Source organism: Polyodon spathula, chromosome 6 (genome assembly GCF_017654505.1).
Source record: "Polyodon spathula isolate WHYD16114869_AA chromosome 6, ASM1765450v1, whole genome shotgun sequence".
NCBI classification, from domain to species: Eukaryota; Metazoa; Chordata; class Actinopteri; order Acipenseriformes; family Polyodontidae; genus Polyodon; species Polyodon spathula.
This window is the reverse complement of record NC_054539.1, coordinates 29,830,727-29,846,610: the sequence shown is the minus strand read 5'-3', so window position 1 is coordinate 29,846,610 and position 15,884 is coordinate 29,830,727. Positions and strand designations below refer to the sequence as shown.

Genomic DNA, 15,884 nt, shown 5'->3' with positions numbered 1-15,884 from the left:
GCTTCCAAATAAAATGGCTACACCCAAAAAGTTTCCCATGCCTGTACTGTTGGGTGGGAATAATGTTGGCAAGACAAATGACTGGTCCCTCTGTCACACACTAAGTGAGTTACTGAAATACAAACAGGGAAGAAGGGCATTCAGCTGCCTTGGTTTCTTACTTTGTAATTACAGTATTTTGAGGTAAAGTGAGCTCATTTAGTAAATATCAATGATTTTAGATGATGGATTGATCTTGAAATAGCATCAGGAAAATGTTAGTAAGAGACAGAGTGCAGCTCAATTTTGCAGCACGCTCTTTTTATTATGAAATCTGTCTCCTGCTAAAATGTGAAAATGCTCCCTCATGCCGCTAGCTGTTTTAACTTGCCCCCCAAAATACACAAACATAACCACATGACTGAATCAATCTCCTAATTGATTCAAGCACTACTTGCTGGCAAACAAAACACACACGATACCATAAACCTTCAGGGACCTTGGCCAGCTAAGTTTTGCATCCAGAGCTTATGCTTTCCAAATTGAAATGAGTTGACTTGACTTAACACAGAAATGACAGCTTACTTTAAAGTAGAACATACATCACTAGCTTGTTTATGTTGTAAATTCAGGGTTGGAGTTCACTAAATCTACTGCTTTCCCATTGAAATTACAAATTCAAAATAATTTATACTTTACAGTTTTCCTGGGACAGAAGAACATAGTACCACTCCCAAAGCCAGTACCAAACAGGGCACAAGCCAAATGGTGACACAAATTATTACCATACCTCTGAGACTCAAGCAATAATAACATAGACACTTGAGACTCACTGCTACAAAGACCCAACATGTTTTAGTAAAATCAAACGCCTAATAAACTTTGCAATTAGAAAATTGACTTTTCTGCCTTTTATTTATTTTTTTTTTACGCAAGACTGTGAACACAAGAGTATATCTGTACATGTGTTTTAAGTACTCGCCCAGAGGACTACTGAGACACATCTGATAAACACTTCCTTTTCACTTCCTGTGAAGACCATTTTACCTGACAATGTTCTAAGGTTAACCTGTGTTACATTTAGTAGGACCCCACCTGAAACTTCTATGCTGCCCACACACATATCTGGGGCCAGGTATTACCAGTAACACAGGAAGTATACATGCAGAGGAAGCCAAGTGTTTCCATCAAACATATTGTGCCATATTTAAAGCAGCTTCAAATTTCATTTAATTATTATTTTTACTGTCCCCTTAACCTTCTATAATGTTTTCAAGCATTATGAGTGGTTTATTTTGCAATTACCTATCCATCGGTTAAACGTAGATGTTTGACCCACACAAAAAAGAAGAATACAGATCGAACAATCCGAAAATTCCTTCTATGACTAGTGTTAAAGCGAACATAAGATATAATGTGGTTCTATATTGTATAATATATATATATATATATGATAGATTATAGACATATATATAAATTATAGATATGGTATATGTTTTATTTTATAGACAAGTTTATACAGTTAAAAGCATAGATAATCATGAAAAACCTGGTTTCAAGCAGGTGTACTCAAATTTTTGACTGTGTACTGTGTGTGTGTGTGTGTGTGTGTGTGTGTGTGTATATATATGTATATATATATATATATATATATATATATATATATATATATATACACACACACACACACACACACAGTACCAGTCAAAAGTTTGAGTGCACCTGCTTGAAACCAGGTTTTTCATGATTATCTATGCTTTTAACTGTAAAAACTTGTCTATAAAACACTTAATAATTCATTATATGATACATGTACTTATATAAGCTGATAAAAAATATAAAAGTGTCTTTGTTAGATGTTCTCTGAGTTAACTAGCATGTTACCTAATTAACCTTTTGTTACCAATTATTGTTAACAGGTGTGGCCCATGATTACTATAAATATAGGCAGCACAGGCACAAGTTTGTCATTCCTGAATGTAAGGGAGCAGAAAATGGCAAAATACGCTGAGTTAAGCAAAGAAAAAAGACAGTCTGTAATTACTTTAAGAAATGAAGGTCAATCTTTTAAGACAAATTGCAAGAACTTTGAAAGTGTCTGTAACTGCTTTGGCCAAGACTATCAAATTATTTGAGGACCGAACAAGGTCAGGCAGGCCAAGGGTGACCTCAGAATCAGAGAACAAGTTCATTCGAGTCATAAGTCTGCGAAACCAGCGATTAACTGCCCATGAAATACAAGTGCAGCTAAATGCTACTAGAAGTACAGATGTTTCAATATCAACTGTTCAGAGGAGATTGCGTGAAGCTGGCCTAACTGGAAGAATTGCTGCAAAGAAACCATTGTTAAGAGTGCAGAATAAAAGGAAGAGACTTGCCTGGGCCAAAAAACACAGAAACTGGACATTTGAGGAGTGGAAGTCGGTCTTATGGACCAATGAGTCAAAATTTGAAATATCTGGGTCCAACCGCCGAATATTTGTAAGACGCAGAGAGGGTGAGCGCATGAGTTCTGCATGTGTGGTTCCCACTGTCAAGCATGGAGGAGGCAGTGTCATGGTCTGGGGTTGCTTTGCTGGTGACAGAGTTGGTGATGTTTACCAAGTCCATGGCAAGCTCAACCAGCATGGCTATCACAGCATACTTCAGAGGCATGCCATTCCATCAGGATTATGGCTAGTTGGGCTGTCCTTCATTCTTCAGCAAAGATAATGACCTGTAACACACCTCAAAGTTGTGCAAGAACTATCTGGCGAAGAAGGAAAGTGAAGGACAACTCAATCTAATGACCTGGCCTGCCCAGTCTCCAGACCTCAACCCTGTAGAACTTGTACGGGACGAACTGGACAGAAGAGTCGAAGCAAAGCTACCCACAAGTGCCCTACATCTCTGGGAATTGCTGCAAAAGAGCTGGGAAGACATGTCGGGTGATTTCCTGCTAAAACTTGTTAACCGAATGCCTCGTGTTTGTGAGGCTGTTATTAAGGCAAAGGGTGGCTTTTTTTTAGGAATCCAAGATTTAGAGACAATTTTCAATTTTATTGAACATTGCTTTGATACTCCTTATGTTTTGTTTTGTATATTGTAACATGTGTTTTCATTTTCAAGTATTTACAGAAACGTATACGACGTAAAACATTATCAATTATGGAAAAAACCTAATTTCCAGCAAGTGTACTCAAAACTGGTACTATATATATATATATTATATACTGGTATATATATATATATATATATATATATATATAGCAATAGAACAGCCAGTGCCATCTTGTGATCTGCCATTCGTGCTGAATTAGTTACCTGTACATGTTCCACTGTACAAAGTGCAACTGCCCTGTAAGACATGCTGGTGCAGATAAGAGAGCCATACCTCTTTGCCGTTCTCTGCCTTGGAGCTGTTCTCAGTTTTTCCTCCCTTGTTTCCTCGAAGCACATCAATAAAGTCTTTCTTTGACACGGAAGACAGCAGCTTGGCCTGTTTCCTTTCCGATCCCCCAGCCTCCTTCACTTTCTCATTAATGTTCATCTGGTGCTTCCGAACAGCATTGAAAAGCTGAACTACACCTCTAAAGGGCAAAGGAGAACTCAAGGATCAAATCAGAAGTTATTAAAAAAAAACAAAAAAAAAACAAACTTTTTTTACAGATTAAATTAAGGACTCGTCCGTCATTACATCTGTACTGTCTGAAAACATGTATTGATAAAGCAGAAGGCAAGCATTTTTATATTTTATTGTATAATATTTCAACTGTTATTTAGTGCTGTACCCCAATGTTTTTAATAATAATTACCAATCCAATAAAAAGAGCAAAACTTTAAATGAGATACTTTCACTTTGTACTTGTTATATAAAAAGAATACTCCTGAATGCTGTAGTTATTCTACTCATGAGTATAGCCATAAACAATCAGATAACTACAGGACGCTGTGAACGGTCATGGTTTAACCTCTATATACCAACAGCAAATCACATTTACTCCACTCAAGAACCATTTTGTAGACTAAAAGCCACAAAGTGCTTGTGGTTATGCATCAGGATTCACATGTAAAGATGCATCACAATACATCAATGCATTCTTATTAAATCCACACATACAGTAAAAGACTCCTCCCCTCAATATGAGAAAAATGTAAAAGCCTTGGAAGACGGATATTAATTTCCTGCTTTAAAAAGGAATACCTGGTGGCTATCCTCTGAAAATTCCTCTCAGTCTCTCGATCTGCAACAACATCTGGTTTCACTCTGCACATCATTTCCCACTGCCGTTTCTTATCCACCTATAAGTACAGCACAAAACAGCATCAATTAATCTACAGCATACACTAAGGCAAAATACTAACAGTGTAATGCAACCTAATCACAATGCATGAGACGTAAACATGCTGCGAAGGAAGGCTGCTGCCGCTGCTTTAATAGCAATGAAAGATGAGGAAGAGGAGGAGAGTAGACATTATGAGACGAATAAATATTATTGTATATAACTTGTTTTTAAACTTGCACAAAAAATAAACCTTATAACTTTTTTTTCTAAAATGTGGTGAAGTAGTAATTGTTTTGTAACTGTTACAAGAACACAACCATTACAACCTTTTCATTTTTTATCTCGTGAACAAAAAAATAACATTTTGCATTGTCTTTTGTTTCATTTATTGTAAAAAAATAAATAAATGAATAAATAATTGAACACAAAGTAACAGATGGCCTCCACGGGAACCTTTTTTTTATTTTTATTTTCTTACATGTAATTATTTCTCAAACCAATTAAACAAAAATGCAAAATGATCTATTACCTTCACTTCCAAATCATGTACCCATATCGCCATTTTATTATCATATATTGGTATTGAAAATGTTGCCTGAAAAATACAACATCAGCCTAAAGTGGGAGACACGTTGTCACTGTGTCGCCGGCGTGTTGCCCACGGTGGTCACGCGAGGCGACAAGCCAGCAACAGCTGTCGTCTCCATGTTGCCATCGACAAACTCACCTGTGCGACCGTGCCTTAAGGCTGCCACATTTAAATGTTTATACAATTTCATTTAGATGAGCCATAAACTATAAACATTAAGCAGCAGACAAGTCTGTCATTTTATCCTCAATGTGTTTATGTATTTGTGTACACTATAACTGCATACTGATTAAATGGCATCCCAGTTCATTGTTAAACAAGCTAGCTTTTGTATATGTATCTGTCTGTACATACTTGCCTGACAGTGCTTGTTAAGAAACTACATTCCACAATGTACCTGGCTGGGACTCAACTTTCTGCCAAATGAATACAGGCTGGCATGTGGGGTGTACATTTCTTTGCTTATTTATCATGATGCAGTGTCAACATTTTAACATATCTTCTCTACAGTTCTTTCAAATGACAATATATAACTAACCTCCAGCAACAACGCTTAAAAATAAAAAAAATACGCAAAATAGTGTTTGAGTTTATTTGTATTGTATTTGCTTGAGTCCTCTTAAGTACTGTTTATGTCATGTTTTCATAAGCCTGTAAAATGTCAATTCAAGTTCCTGAACTTAACGCAGCAATTTAAACAGCAATGTATCTTAATTAAATCAAATGATGTCCACCGATTTTTTTTCTCATCAGTAGCATGAAACGAAAGGTGTGTCCCCAAAGGGTAGGATTGTGTCATTGTGTTATAAACCAGTGTGTGTGTGTCAACAATAAACCAGATACAAATTAACATGGGAAGCCTTCTCACGCGCTTTCTTTCTCAGCAGGGGATGTTGGGAAATGGAGTTCAAAATGCCCAGCCAAAACAAATGTAAAATCTGCCTGATCAATTTAATCTGTTAATCGGAGTAGCACTAATCAATCTGTCTATCTATCTATCTATCTATCTATACACACACAGTGCCTTGCAAAAGTATTCAGACCCTTCCTGTGGTGTCCCATTGTGTGAAATTACAAAATAATTCATACATTTTTTATAAAACTTAATATTTTACTCAAAACTTGAATGCTCAAACTGAAGACTTCTAAGGGTAAGATAAGCTACAGTAAAAGTCAGCAAAAACTAAAGAGGAAAAACTGAAATATGTTGATTGCATAAGTATTCAGACCCGTCAACTCAGTATTTGGTGGCAGCACCCTTGGCAGCAATTGCAGCCGTAAATCTTTTTGGGTCAATCTCTACCAACTTTGCACACTGGTTTGGTGCAATTTGTCTCCATTTTTCTTGGCAGATTTGCTCAAGCTCATTCAAGTTGCTTGGGGATCGCTTAGAGGACAGCAGTTTTCAAGTCTTTCCACAGATTCTCAATAGGATTCAAGTCAGGACTTTGACTGGGCCACTCAAGGACATTCACTTTCTTATTCTTAAGCCACTCCAGTGCAGCACTTGCCTTGTGCTTTGGATTATTGTCCTGCTAAAAGGTAAGTTTTTGACCAGTTTTAAGTCTTTAACAGATTGAAACAGGTTTTCCTCTAGTATTTACCTGTACTTTGCTCCATCCATTTTTCCTTCAATCCTAACAAGCTTTCCAGTCCCTGCTGAGGAGAAACATCCCCATAGGATGATGCTGCCACCACCATGCTTGACTGTAGAGATGGTGCCGACTGGGAGATGTGCTGTGTTGGGTCTGCGCCAAACGTAACGCTTGGCATTTAGACCAAAAAGTTCCAGTTTGGTCTCGTCTGACCACAACACCTTTTGCCACATTTTTGCAGGATCACTCAGGTGCTTTGGCAAACTCCATGCAGGCTTTGAGATGGCTTATTGTTAGTAATGGCTTTCTTCTTGCCACCCTGCCATACAGGCTACTTTTGTGAAGTGTTCTGGATGTTGTTGACTGATGCACATTCTCCGCTCAGCCACTGAACTCTGTAGCTCTTTCAAAGTTGTCGTTGGCCTCACAGTGGCATCCCTCACCAGTTTCCTCCTTGCCCAGCTGCTAAGTTTGGAGGGATGGCTTGATCTAGGCAGTGTCTGGGTGGTACAATGCACCTTCCATTTCTTGATGATTGAATAGACTGTGCTCACAGGGATATTCAGAGACTTCAATATTGTTTTGTATCCTTCTCCCGATCTGTGCTTTTCAATGACTTTATCCCTGACTTGCTGAAAGCTCCTTGGTCTTCATGGTTGAGTCTTTGCTTGAAATTCACTACCTGACCAAGGAACCTCAGAGACAGGTGTTTTTACTCTGAAATCATGAGAACCCCTAATATTACACACAGACATTCAACTAATTGTGTGGCTCGTTAAGGTCATTTTGTGCACCTGAATTTATTTAGGTTTGCCACAGCAAAGGGTTTGAATACTTACGCAATCATGACTTTTCCATTTTTATTTCATATTAATTATCTATTTACTTCTTTATTTTTGTTTTTGCTTTGAATGTACGGAGTAGGCTGTGTATATAACACATATTAATTCTTACTTCAAAGTGTCATGACTGCAAGCTTTAAAGCAACAAAATGTGAAAACTGTGAGAGGGTCTGAATACTTTTGCAAGGCACTCTGATGCATTACGAGAATCAACAAGGCTCCACTAGTGTTCTCTACTATTATAAAAACCTTGACTTGCATAAAGAAGAAAAAACATTGAGTGAAATAGCTCGCATCACTCGATTTCCAAGGTGTGGTATCCGAAGCATAATCAACAAGTACAGAAAAACATCATCTGTAATTGACAAACAAGCCTGGAAGCCCCAAAAAGCTATCTAACAAGGATAATCAATACCTAAAGATAATATCTTTAAGAAATAGAAAGACGACAAGTGTTGAAATGATAACAGAACTGGCTGAAGGCACAGGTGTCGTTGTCCATCAAATCAACAGTACAAAGGTCACTCTGGAAATCAGGACTTAAAAGATATGTTGCAGTAAGAATACTTTTGCTAAGAAAGGAGAACAAGACTGAAAGGCTAAAATATGCACAACACAGAAACTGGACTATGGAACAATGGTCAAAGGTGCTTTGGACTGTTGATGGATGGACAACTACAAGCTAAAATTGCTGGTGTTTCCTCCCTTGTTTTTCACTTCTTTAAAACACTTTCAACATTTTGGCTGGCTGAAATCCAAAGCAGTTTCACACCAAACTTCTTTCTGTGGCATTCACCATTACAGCTGCTGTCACTGAATTTTCCCAGAATGTGTCGGGTAATTTGTTACTTCCGCTAAGCGGAAGTGAGTAAGTTTAGTTCATATTTTTTTTAACCACACAATTATAATTTTTTTTTTTACCCCAATATTGGGTATCATTGGTTTTTAGTGCTATCAGAATCAGTTCTTTGCCAGAAATACGTTTCTCTCCCACTGAACTCATTTTATTAATTATTTTGAAGTGGGGATTTTCAAAATATCTAACACTACATAATTGTAAAATTAATGCACAGGCTTTAAAATTAAGGAATACAACGGGTGTGTGTGTGTGTGTATTCCCTAATGTAACATATTACTGTGTTCATTTAAAAAAAGGTTTTGCAATGTACATCAATCAATCAGGCTAGTTTAGTATAGCATTTATACTCTGTTTACTTCTAAAATACTTGAACAGTATAGATTCATGGAGATATTATGCTGTATGTAACTTTTTAATAACATAAGAAATCTTACAAACAAGAGGGGGACAATTTGGCCCATCCTGCTCATTTGACTGTTTATTGATCCACAAACACTGGATCATCAAGACATAAATTGCAGTACCATGTGAATCAGTTTCCACAACAGTGCTTCACTTTTTCATTCCTTACTCACATTTTATAGAGCACTTCTAAGATACCTCTGTATGTAAAACATCTGGCCTACTTATAAAAAGTCTGCTTCAAGATAAGTATTTCTGTGTTATTTTGTTATATTTAAGAATTAAGACATTCCTTGTAATTTGAGTATTTGAAGCTGTTCTCTTATTATATGTAAGAAATAAAGAAAATGGTTTATTTTACACTAAGTGTTGCGCTTTCTTACCAGTTTTATTTGAATTTTATAGTCGGTGGCAATGACCTTTGAATACACTGGAACTGGAAATATTTAAACAGCAAGCAATCCACCATGCTGTACATCACTAACTGTGTATTAGACTCGTATGCACTTTGCACTTGCAAAAAAAGGGATTTTGCAGCCATTTAACATGTAATGGACATAAGATCCAAGCTACCGTGATAGTATCGAATATGATGATACTGTGCATGCTATCGTATCGATGCTCCCTAAATGAAATATCGCAGAACACTAATATAGATAATAGACCCAATATATGCCCCTACAATTCAGACAGTTTACCGAAAAATCAGCAAAGGTAATAAGGGCAGGTTTTTGCTGTGTTCATACCTGTTTTCTTCTCTCCAGTCGCTCCTGCTTTTCTTTTGCTTTCACTTTTTCCAGTTCTTTATTTTTGAGCAGTATAGCTGTTTTACTTTGTGGTGTTTTCTTGAGGAGAATTCTTGCCATGGCCTCGGCCCAGCCAGCGTTTGGGTTTTCACTCTCTTTCTCTGCATCCCCATCTTCACTGTCACCCTTTCCTTTGGACTCGTTGGGACTGTCATTGTCTTCATCTGCTTCTCCTTCTGAAGAAAAGTTATCATCTGAATCCTCTTGATCTCCTTCAGACCCTGCAAAAGTTCCAACGTTGGGGATAGCTATTACTTCTATTTGTTAAACATTTACATTTACTGTATATTGAACCAAATGTATGATAAATTATATCTTGCCTTCAATGTGATCATAATTTACCTTACTTGTGCAGTCAGCATATGTTAAAATAGACAACATTGGGGAGTAATACTGTTAGGAGTATATTATTAGACATGCCTTTTTGTAAACATCCCTACAGTAATAAGCCTTGAAAAATATGTATTTTGTTACCATGCAGGACAAAAACATTTACACTGATGTTAAACATAGATTATTGTTTTTTATAAATGTTGGAAAAAAAAAAAGGAAAACAGATATTTGAATCATGGTATATATAGCCAGAAGAAATGTTTTTTTTTTTTTTTTTACTGGAAAAATCAAAGAACACAGCTGTGTACCAAGCACAGACTATAACTCAAAGTGTACTATCTAACTAGGGGTGGGAATTTCAAATAATAAGATATTCGAATATACCAAGAATAAGTGTTGAATACCCGAATACTCGCAACAGTGACAGGTCTTCAGAGCTTATTAGTAGCAACCACACTGCATGGATAAATACAGTACTCTCGCTATAACACCCTTCATTATAACAAACCCTTGCCTATAATGAACCTGGCCGCTGGACACCAAATAAAAAATAATAATAAAAAAGATCATTTAAGTACAAACTGTCAACATCTCTGTCTGTACGCATGGGAGACACCTCCACAGCGAAGTCAACTCTTTTGTCTTAATAAAAATCATGTGCTGTGTAACTGCCTACAAAAGAAAAATCATTTCATGTTTAATAAAGCTGGAAACTACATTGATCATTTGAATGACTAACGCAGGCATCTCTCGTGAATATAGGTTGTCAAAAAACACTGTTTTTTGTCTTGTTCAGCAACTATCTGATGAGCTTTTCATGTCAAACCTTTCATGGTGGGTTTATTTGGAATAAAAGTTCAGTCTGGGATTCTTGCATGTTGCGTTAAGACTTGGTGTTCTTTGAAACGATTCATATCAGACTGATTCTGAATAATATTTTCGCTTTTTGTGCTATGTCTTAATTCTTTAACGAATAGGATAAAGCAAAGGCAGAATACTGCATACATGAGACGAACAGGTACATGTAATTCTACTTTTATTTACAATCTCATCTCATTAACTTACTCCAACAGTTTATCATTTATTTTGATTGTCCTTTCACTATAACAAACCTCTCAACATAATGAACAAAATGCTTCCACGTCTTGCTGCTTTTTTTTTTTTTTTTTTTTTAAGATGCCATTTTCATTTTTCATGTACTCCCTTAGATTTAGCCGGACTAGTTTCCACAACACTGAAATTACTACTTTGCGAGCTTAAATACTTAATACAGGCCAGGGGTTTTCAACCTGGGGTACTTCAAGGGTCCTAGGAGGTATGCAGGATGACTCAGAAATGCAAAAATGTAAATTTTTTTTTTTTTAACAGCATTATACACTATCTCTAAACCACTGTGCATACATATTGTATTTGTGCTTAACAGCTCAAAGATTTTAGTTTCAAAATGATGTACACCTGTACACACTGAAGAGTGCTGTGTGCTGCTCATGAAATGTGAAGTTTTGTACTCGTCATATAATGGAATACTAATCTGTGGAACACAGTCTTTCAAATTTTGTTTTTATAAGTATTAATGCTATGGTAAACATAAATAATAATCACAATACAGTGCTACCCCCTTATAATGCGGTTGTCGGGGTCCAAGATTAGGAGACTGCGTTATTTGTGTTTTATCTTTTAACGAATAATGGCATTTTTGTTCCTAAAATAACTTACAGTGCCCACAAGACCAATTTATATTGTAGTGCACGGTGGAAAATGAAGGAAGGGGACACACACAATTTGCAGGTACTGGAATCCACGGTTTATTGGGATGATTATTGACCACACCAAAAACAACAAAGTCTGTGCTGCTGTGTGCGTGCAATTCACACAGCAGCTTGTCTCACTCCTTAGCGAAGCACATTTTTATCCTACAGCAGCCCTCTTTGGAGTCAATCTTAACAAGAAAACCTCTTCCTTTTTCTTCATCTTTTAGACATGCATGCAATGCAGATTCCCCAACATTCACATCTTTTGAAACTGCTGCTTGAGTTTTACCTTTACTACACTGTTTCATTTTAACAGAGAAAGATTTTTGTGTGCCACTCTTCATACTGTATATCTGGAAAGTTCACCCAACAAAAGTGGCCTCCACCTGTGTTAAATTGTAGTGAGTCACATGATTTCAGGATAAATTCAGCAGTTCCTGTAGGTTCCCTCTGCTGGGTAGTATAAAAACCTTTTTCCCCTTAACAGTGTGGAGTAAAGTGTGTAGATAAGTGGAAAAAAATCTAAATTTAAATGCATGAAACGCTGAGGCACTGACACAACAAAATGTGAAAAAGTTCAAGGGGGTGTAGACTTTCTATAGGCACTGTGTATATATATAGTATAAGTGTGTGTGTGTGTGTGTGTGTGTGTGTGTGGGAGTATATGTACACACATTTCTGTGTATCCATAGACCAGTAGGGTTTGTTTTCCCTTACTGTCATTTTTCACATAATATTACTATGAACTCAAACACTGGAGCAGGTGGGTTTTGTCTTTGTGTGTTTAATAAAAACAAGAAAAAAGTCAAGAGGTCCCTTTAACAGATTCATTGATTCTAGGTTTTCAAACACCTCTGAATTCAGGATGCAGCAGTGGACACAGTCGCCCCACTTCCAAGCTTATTTTTGTTTTGTTGTTAGAAAAACAGCCCTCCCAGCTCAAACTGGATTGATTAATATAAGCTTGCAACACAAACACACATTACACATAGTACTTTCCTTGACCTACTACATCACCACCCTTGCAATATTGCAGACTTCTAAAATATCTTAACAGCCAATTATCTAATGGCAGAAACAAACATGTACCTTTAATGAAACACTGCCACCTTGTGTTTATTAATGGTACTGTGTTTGTGAAGTTAATAGATACGCAAGATACGTGGCACATGGAATATTGAGCATTTATACGAAATGTAAGCCTACTTATTCAATTACAGAAGCAGAACTGTCCAGATTTAACATATCAAATGTCTGTTGACACGGGATGGTTATCTTCATATCCACTTTCAATTATTAAAGTGACGGACAGACCAAATTACACTTTTTAGATGTGACACTGCCAGTTCACTAGCACCTCCATATTTCTTTAGCTACACAATTAAAGCTGTTACTGTTGATTAACTTTAATATTATACAGGTTATGCTACAATTCGGTGAGAATTGCATAAAACGTGTTAAACAGAATTCCAAAGGTACGTCATTACTGTATTACTGTTGAACGTTGATATTCTCTAATAAAATAAAGAAAACAATCTGAATGTAATAACTATACTAATATAATGGAACGTGTCGTTATGTGAAGACTCATCTATAAGTTTAAAAAAAGGTTTTAAAAAAATGTTTTGGGTCACTCAACAACTTAAGGCGGAATTTCTTGAGGCGGACAGACTCGGACACGTCCAGCTTGTTCGATATGGAACAAAAACAGGTTTTAGCTTTTTCGCAAAATCAGTTTGTCCTATTTTTTCTGTTCAAGTATGGCGGAGAGGGGGTTGCGGATGTTTGTGCCTTGTGATGATTTTTTTTTTTTTCCAGTTAAAGTTCCAAGCAGTATTTATATTACATGTAATCAACTATAAAATTAATAATATTCTTATTATGAGTCAAACAAAACAATCTAAACTTACTGTACAGTCCATCGTAAATCGAGGCTAGGTTTGTTGTATTTTGCCAGTATTGCAACCACAATTGTCAATTAGAATAGAGAATCGTCACTACATATTGCCTTTGCCAGAAGTTTTGCATCACCCTATAGAATTAACGTATTTTACTTAATACACTTTAGTGGAACCTGCAGAATAACGTTACTTTAACATATTGAATTACATACCTTTCCATATACTTAACCAAAAACGGAGGGGACTGACGTTTCGAAATCGGATACTGTAATGTCTTTCAGTAAACTTTTGCGATATTATTTTGAAGATTCTTTCGTTGATTACATGTGTTCAGTACAAACGCGGAAAGTTTACTGTCCGTACTGTAGCTGCTACTGTAGACCGATAATAACCGCAAATTAATATTATTATTTACGCTTCAAAAGCTAACTTCACAAAAGAAAAAAAAGGCAATTTATAATCACTCGCTGTAAATTAAGAGATTCCAATCCCACAGTTAACCGGTATTGACTATGAGGACGACTACGTTTCTATAGTATGTATTTACAGTAAATACCTCAGTTTTTTTTTATTTTTTTTTTCTCTAGCGTAAGAATTGGTAATATCCACACGTTTCGGAGACATTAATTATTATAAAAGAAAAATGTTACCACTATATTCCTCCTCAGTGATCACACGTGATTCCTCTACGAACGCCGCCATCTTAATCAGGAAGTTTGAAGGAAGTGTAACATCAAAATAGGTCCGTGCAGAATTTTTGGTTCACAAAGCCAGAATTCACGTGTGTATCTAAATTATGGTGATATATTACACTTTTAACTGCAAGATAGGTAGACTTTCATGTTTTATTTATTTATTTGTTTGTTTGTTTGTTTGTTTATTTATTTTTAGTATTCAATAACTTTTTTTTTTTTTTTTTTAAAGAAAAGACCGGAACTAATATCCAATATTTAATACAAGTGATGCTGATGATAGGAATCCCAAAGTGAGAGATTAGCAGGTGACAGGTTTGCCTGCAAGGAGACATTATTGTGGTGCACATTGTTTCTATTATTTTCTTTTATTCCTCGTCTTCTCGGATCAGCTCTTAGATGAATGCAAAGCAGAAGCAGCGCCAGGAAGGGAGGGCTTTTAAATATTACGTAATACTTCTTAGGGATTGCATTTTCAAAACAGTTGTTTTACACAAAAGTGTGTGCTACATATTGTAAGTGTTTATTATTATTATTATTATTATTATTATTATTATTATTATTATTATTATTATTATTATTGCCACCACTTCACTTTTGTATTTATTGTCCAGTTATTGTACCTCTGTTTCCCTTCCTGCAGTAACCCCACAACTGCTGAGGACAACTGAAGGTCAGTGGTCATCCTACGACAAGCTTCTTTACACAGGAGCTCTGTGGATATTGGAGAGCTACCAGTGTATGCTGCTTGTACTCACCAGCCTCCTGGCCAGTAGAGGTGGCTGATGCATGACCAGGAGAAAGCCCCTGTCAATTTGATCTTCCTGATCTGCAGGATTGCCAGAACCAAAGCAACGCTCTTTGTGGAATCCCCAGTGAAGATCAGCAACTTTACACAGCCAGGTTGCAAGCCTGTGCTCCAGGACAATATGAGTAACTTTACACAGCCAGGTTTGCAAGCCTGTGCTCCAGGACAGTATGAGTAACTTTACACAGCCAGGTTGCAAGCCTGTGCTCCCAGGACAGTATGAGTAACTTTACACAGCCAGGTTGCAAGCCTGTGCTCCCAGGACAGTATGAGTAACTTTACACAGCCAGGTTGCAAGCCTGTGCTCCAGGACAGTATGAGTAACTTTACACAGCCAGGTTGCAAGCCTGTGCCCCAGGACAGTATGAGTAACTTTACACAGCCAGGTTGCAAGCCTGTGCTCCAGGACAGTATGAGTAACTTTACACAGCCAGGTTGCAAGCCTGTGCTCCAGGACAGTATGAGTAACTTTACACAGCCAGGTTGCAAGCCTCTGCTCCCTGGACAGTATGAGTAACTTTACACAGCCAGATTGCAAGCCTGTGCTCCAGGACAGTATAAGTAACTTTACACAGCCAGGTTGCAAGCTTCTACTCCCTGGACTGTATGAGTAACTTTACATAGCCAGGTTGTAAGCCTGTGCTCCAGGACAGTATAAGTAACTTTACACAGACAGATTGAAAGCCTTTGCTCCAGGACAGTATAAGTAACTTTACACAGCCAGGTTGCAAGCCTCTACTCCCTGGACTGTATGAGTAACTTTACACAGCCAGGTTGCAATCCTCTGCTCCCTGGACAGTATGAGTAACTTTGCACAGCCAGATTGCAAGCCTGTGCTCCAGGACAGTATGAGTAACTTTACACAGCCAGGTTGCAAGCCTCTGCTCCCTGGACAGTATGAGTAACTTTACACAGCCAGGTTGCAAGCCTCTACTCCCTGGACAGTATGAGTAACTTTACACAGCCAAGTTGCAACTCTCTGCTCCCCGGACAGTATGAGTAACTTTACACATCATATAGTCTTGCATTTACCAGGCGAGTCAATCAGGGACATCTAATACT

General features: G+C 37.2%; 1 protein-coding gene across 1 annotated transcript in view; it reads right to left on the bottom strand.

Moving 5' to 3' along the window:
* The window catches only part of LOC121317108 (RRP15-like protein), a 31,710-nt gene extending 17,679 nt beyond the window's left edge, over nt 1-14,031 (bottom strand). Inside the window, exons 1-4 of the mRNA XM_041252721.1 lie at nt 13,973-14,031; nt 9,278-9,558; nt 4,163-4,260; nt 3,353-3,548 (exon numbers count right to left, since the gene is read on the bottom strand). Of these exons, the coding sequence (XP_041108655.1) occupies nt 3,353-3,548; nt 4,163-4,260; nt 9,278-9,558; nt 13,973-14,024 (627 nt within the window). The 5' untranslated portion in view covers nt 14,025-14,031. The remainder of the gene's footprint in view (nt 1-3,352; nt 3,549-4,162; nt 4,261-9,277; nt 9,559-13,972) is intronic.
* Between the last annotated feature and the right edge of the window lie 1,853 nt (nt 14,032-15,884).